The 6000-nt window shown below is 40.2% G+C and overlaps 1 protein-coding gene across 1 annotated transcript in view; it reads right to left on the bottom strand.

The window, feature by feature from the left end:
* Positions 1–394: 394 nt before the first annotated feature.
* The window catches only part of LOC124712240 (carboxypeptidase D-like), a 255060-nt gene continuing 249454 nt past the window's right edge, over positions 395–6000 (bottom strand). Inside the window, exon 28 of the mRNA XM_047242533.1 lies at positions 395–2522. Within this exon, the coding sequence (XP_047098489.1) occupies positions 2392–2522 (131 nt within the window). The 3' untranslated portion in view covers positions 395–2391. The remainder of the gene's footprint in view (positions 2523–6000) is intronic.

The following is a 6000-nucleotide window of genomic DNA, read 5'->3' as shown; positions in this document are numbered from 1 at the left end:
GAAACTTGTGGTCACATCAGAATTAGTGCAAAACAATTTGGCCACATAAGATGATTAATGAACAGGCTGAAAATTTTACAGAGTCCAAAGAATATATTGAAATCAGCCTAATTTTTTAAAAAATCAGTGTAGTAAACGGGTTTTATTTTAAAAATGAATAGAAAATAGTTTGTGGATACGTTACATATCTTGCACCATTAACTCTAAGGCTTTTGCTTTCAGTTATCAATTCTGATTTTATTGCACCATGCAATGGGTCTAACAATTTTTGGTCATTAAATTTCCGCCAGGTTGCAACTTGAATTGGTTAAACTAAAAAACTAGGATTTCTGACAAACAGGAAATGAGGTATTTGTTGTTGGTCATTATTAACCTGTCAAAAAGTACTGACATATTTTGGAGAAATTTATCACAAAATTAATTTTATTGAATTCTTGATACAAACAATTGCAGTATTACATACATAGTATCCAATGACTGCTATCTAAACTGGCGGCCTTATGATACTATAAACAGCTCTCCAATTTGTTTACAGTGTGCAAAATGGTCCCAAAAGTAATGACAATATTCACATAAAAATACATCTAAAAATAAAGTAATCACAATAATTATTGCTATTTAATGGTCCCTTAAAGTGCTTATATTTAAAAGAATTCTTGGTTAAAATGTTCTGCATTTAGCATGTATGGTAAAATGTCAAACTTTCAAAAATGTCATTTTTTTAGTCAGAAAAAAATTATCTCACATGGCTATTAAACATCATACAACAGAAAATACATTATTTACATGAATACTTCATTGTTATCTCTTACAGAATTGCCTCACTGCAGTTTCATTTATGTGTAAGAAGTCGATAGCAAAACACGGAATACATATGACTATAAAAATATTTCCATTTTGGAGTAACAGCTGATTACAGAAAACATAAAACTTTACAAGTGTTTTTTACAAAGTGCATATTATAAAATATTTTCATTAACAGCTTTTTGGTTCTTCTCCCACATGTTTAGGAACTGCAAATCTTAAAATTAAAAACTTCTTTACAGTTTCTTGTACTTCTAATCAACTGGTTTGTTGATAAGTAAATTCAAAAATTCAAAACTGGTTTTTTCATTAGTAATTCAAACATAGTACTTAATTATTTCTATGTGCTTACAGGTTTCAAACTTAATATTACAATTGGTGTATTATGCTCAAAGATAGCCATTACACTCCAGATAGTCTTGCCAATAGCAATTCCTAATAGCAGCTGCCATCAAATATAATGTCCATCAATTTCAGGATTAATTCTTGGAATGTGTTTTGGAATAGTTTTGCTCATAACAAAGGCAAAGTTGGTTTTCTCTATTCACACAAAATACTGTTTGATCTCCAGTCACACACAAACTATTATTGTCAGCAACAGTGTTAGTTTGCTGATATAACAGTAATTTATGTGGTTAGTTGTAAGTTTATCTGCTTAATAATACGGAAGCAAGTATTCGGAGACAGGTGGGAAAAATAAGTCAGCATACTATTTCATAAAAATATCTCAAGGGAAAGCTACAATGATTAATACAAAGATTGGGACTTTTGTGAGTTATGAATGAAATATTAGCACGTATAAAATATATAAAAAATAAGTAAATCAAGAAACTAAATTCTTTGCAGTGGTGGTGATTGAGTTGGGGGCAATGGGGGTGGTGGTGGTGGTGGTGGTGGTGGTGGGACTGTTTATTTACAGATAAATAAAATACATAAAAATGCTTTACACAGATCCTCTGAAGCTTTAACCAACATACTAACATTAACTTATTACATTACCACTAATTACACTGTGATTTCCTTACAAGAAAACACCTTTTATGTAGTCTTTTTACTTCCCCCCTTACTTTGGAGTAACTGTCAAGCAAGGGTATGGATAAAATTAGACAAAATAACTTCTTGGGAAATTAAAAGTTTAGTGAGCATAGAATGGACCTACTAATGAATCTACAAATGACAGTACATAGGTTTAACATATATTGTCACTGATACTGTAATATGGCGATACTTTAGGAATGACTACTGCAATGCCACTTGAAATCATTTAACAGTGATGATCCAATCATCTTATGAAACTAATTAGCAAAATAATCATAATTTTGTCCATTTTGGAAGAATGACAAGTGTCACTGCACAATAGTCTGTAAAGGACAACATAACATAGTACATGACCTATTGTATTACAGTTTTCAAGTCCACTAACAAATATTTTATAGGGACAAGAAATAATTATTTTACTAATCATATCAGGAAGGGAGTGGGGGAACTTAATTGTTCATCATCTTCTCAAGGATGTCCTGGAGTAAACACAGCCTAATGGAACAGTTAAAAAATAGTGAAAGACTGGATAGATCATAATTTTAGTCACTACTGTTGTGGTCGAACAAGAACAATATCTTCATCTTCTTCAGAATCTGTCTCACTGTCTTCTCGGTTGATCAGTTTGTCATAGTAGGGTCGTATACCATCATCATCTATCTTAGCATCACTTCTGGAATCTGAAAGATAACAAACTATATAAGTAGATAACTCTTTTTGGTGTAATACACTAAATGATGGAGTGAGTCAATCATCTTCGCATTCCCTACAGAGAGAAACACACTCCTACTGTCTGCACATATGATCAAACTCAAGTAGTCAATTTTTTCTTTCTTCATAATAAGATATATTTTATATAAAATAAACAGTATGTATATTTTCTGACAGCTTCCATTCGTTTGCCATAGAGTAAAACTATTGCACAGTTTGTCAACTGTGATCAGTTGGGACGTAGGCATTACACCACTTGATGTATGAAACTGACTATAAACTGTGGTGTCACCGCCAGACACCACACTTGCTAGGTGGTAGTTTAAATCGGCCGCGGTCCATGTAGTACATGTCGGACCCGCGTGTCGCCACTGTGATCGCAGACCTAGCGCCACCACCAAGGCAGGTCTCGTGATACGAGAGTGGACTCGACCCCAGTTGTACGAGAACCAAGCTACCGCCCAGTTGTACGCGAACCTAGCTATCGCCCAGTTGTACGAAGCCTTTCTCTCTCATTAGCCGAGAGACAGAATAGCCATCTAAGTTAATGGCTACGAACTAGCAAGGAGCCATTTGTATCAGTGCCTATAGCTTACGAGTAATCAAGAGAGATGTATTCCAAGGAATAAATAAAAGTTAAGTAAAAAGCATCTACATACTTTTCTTCGTATTCATTTATAAGTTCTCATGTTCCAGACTTCACGCCCGTCTGCTGTAGTGCGTGCACTATCTGCCACAGCATTAGTCTAGCGTGCCTTTCTTTTGGCTACTACCGTGTGGCGTAACAGTCTTGTTACGTCACTACAGATTGGCGACGAGAAAAAGAGTTTGTATTCATTCATTTGCCACGTTGGCGCCGCTTTAAAGTGTTCTGATTGCTTACATTTCATTGTGTCATGGCTTCGCCACATTCTCCAGATGTACTGTCCGAATTTTATCGCTTGCAGAATCAGCAGACGCAGGCGTTACTGGATGCCCTTGGACAGCTCGTCCAGGGTCAACGTGCGCTGCACACCGATGCGGCCGCAGCCGCTTCACCGCTACCGCAGCCTCAACCTGCCGTTGCACCGCCTTTTAGGCACTACGACCCGAACCACGAGACCTGGCAAGAGTGGTCTCGTCAGTTCGCCTTCCACCTTGCTGCCTACAGAATTCAAGGTAATGAGCGGCAGCCGTTTTTGCTTTCTTGTGTCGGTGTGTCCACATACCGTGTGATAGTGAAATTGTTTCCCCGACGCGACGTAGCAACTTTGTCATACGAGGAAATTTTGTCTGCCTTAGATGCCTATTTCAAAGAAACAGTTAATGTGGTTGCAAAACGGTATACGTTTTTTCGTACAAAACGTACGGCCGGTCAAACTAATAGGGAGTGGGTAGCAACATTGCAAGGACTTACTAGGGACTGTGCCTTTGAATGTGACTGTGGTCTTTCTTATTCAGATACAATGGTGCGTGATGCAATTGCACAGAACGTTTCTGATGTTCGCATACGGGAGCAAATTTTGAAACTAGTTAATCCCTCCCTTCAACAAGTGATAGACATATTGGATAGACAGGACACACTGGACTGTGCTCAGGAATCTTTTGAAACTTCGCCAGCCGTGTGTAACATTAACCGGCCCGCTGGACGCGCAGCGCGGCCCGGTAACCGGGCCTCGCGCACGGCGAGACAGCGACCGCCGCGTGCTAAGCCAGGTGTGCCACGCCAGCCCACAAATGCAGTGAAATCATGCCCGCGGTGTGCTACTAGACATTCGCGTGAACATTGCCCGTCACGCCAAGCTATTTGCTTTTTCTGCAATAAGAAAGGACATGTTCAAAGTGTTTGCCAGAAAAAGCTCAGATCAGACAGTCACAATCATTCCAGGCCCTTTGCTTCGCGCCGGAATCGAACCAAGGACACTCAGGCTCGTGGACCTTCGCCTATGGACATTCATGTCGTTAATTCCACTTCGTCCAGTGACACTTTCTCTAACAGTGACTGTGATCGTCCCACAAAAACTGTGCGTCGACGTCGCCGGAAATCACGTCAATTAGCAAGTGATTCTGTACCAGTGTCTGTTCCAATTGCACAAAACAGTCGCTCTTGTCGTCAGCAGGACAATAAACTTTTTGTGGACTTAGACTTTGAAGGCAAAGTGATACCATTCCAGCTCGATACCGGAGCTGCAGTTTCATTGCTCAATCACGACACATACAAACAACTGGGCGCACCTTCGTTGCGTGCCGCAAATGTTAAGCTAACTACATATTCCGGACAGAAAATTCCTGTGTTAGGACAGTGCAGCCTTCTTGCAACATTCAAGGGACAAACAAAACTTGTGTCATTTTACGTTCTTCGTTCTTCTTCTGCAGTGAACTTGTTTGGTCTAGATTTATTTAAGTTGTTTAACATGTCTATTGTAAATCAGGTCCTATCAGTGAATCAGACTGTGCCTACAGACAGTGTTTCTCGGCTGTGTGACGAATTTGCAGACGTTTTTGCACCGGGCTTAGGTTGCGCTAAAAACTATGAAGCACATTTAGAACTGAAGGTAAACGCGCAACCGAAATTTTTCAGGGCGCGCAATGTTCCCCACGCATTGCGTGATGAGGTCGCAAGAACGTTACACGATCTCGAATCACAGGGTGTAATTGAACGTGTGCAAGCTTCTCTCTGGGCCTCACCCTTAGTCATTTTGCCAAAACCTTCCGGAAAATTGAGACTTTGCGTGGACTTCAAGGCCACAGTGAATCCACAGCTAGTGACTGCTACTTTTCCTTTGCCCCGCCCGGAAGATCTTTTTGCTAAACTGTGCCCGGGAAAATATTTTTCAAAGTTGGACCTAGCCGATGCGTACTTGCAAATACCGGTGGACGACGAATCCCAGCGCGTATTGGTGGTTAACACGCATCTTGGATTGTACCGCTTCAAAAGACTGCCATTCGGGTGTGCATCCGCCCCTGCCTTGTTTCAGCAATATTTACAAACTATTTGTGCGTCGGTCCCTACTGCAGCAAACTATCTGGACGATATAGTGATCTCCGGACAGACAGAAGAAGATCATCTTGCGAATTTACGAACATTATTTCAGGTTTTGCGACAAAATGGTCTTCGCTTGAGGAAGGACAAATGTGTGTTTTTTGCTCGTGACTTACCATACCTGGGACATGTCATTAATGCCCAAGGCATACATCCGAGTCCAGCGCACCTCCGTGCCATACAAGATTTGCCTTCCCCTCAAAATCTGAAACAGCTACAGAGTGTGTTGGGTAAAATTAACTATTATCATCAATATGTGCGCAATGCCTCTTTCATTTCAGCTCCGCTTCATCGCTTACGCCGTAAAGGTGTTCCGTTCGTCTGGACGACGGAATGCGAACGCGCCTTTCGCCAGTTGAAATCGGCGTTGCTTTCTAATACTTGCCTTACGCCATTCGATCCCCAGAAACCCCTTTTGTTGATGG

The sequence above is a fragment of the Schistocerca piceifrons genome, chromosome 8, assembly GCF_021461385.2.
Source record: "Schistocerca piceifrons isolate TAMUIC-IGC-003096 chromosome 8, iqSchPice1.1, whole genome shotgun sequence".
Classification (NCBI taxonomy): Eukaryota; Metazoa; Arthropoda; class Insecta; order Orthoptera; family Acrididae; genus Schistocerca; species Schistocerca piceifrons.
This window is presented reverse-complemented; position numbering and strand designations above follow the sequence as displayed.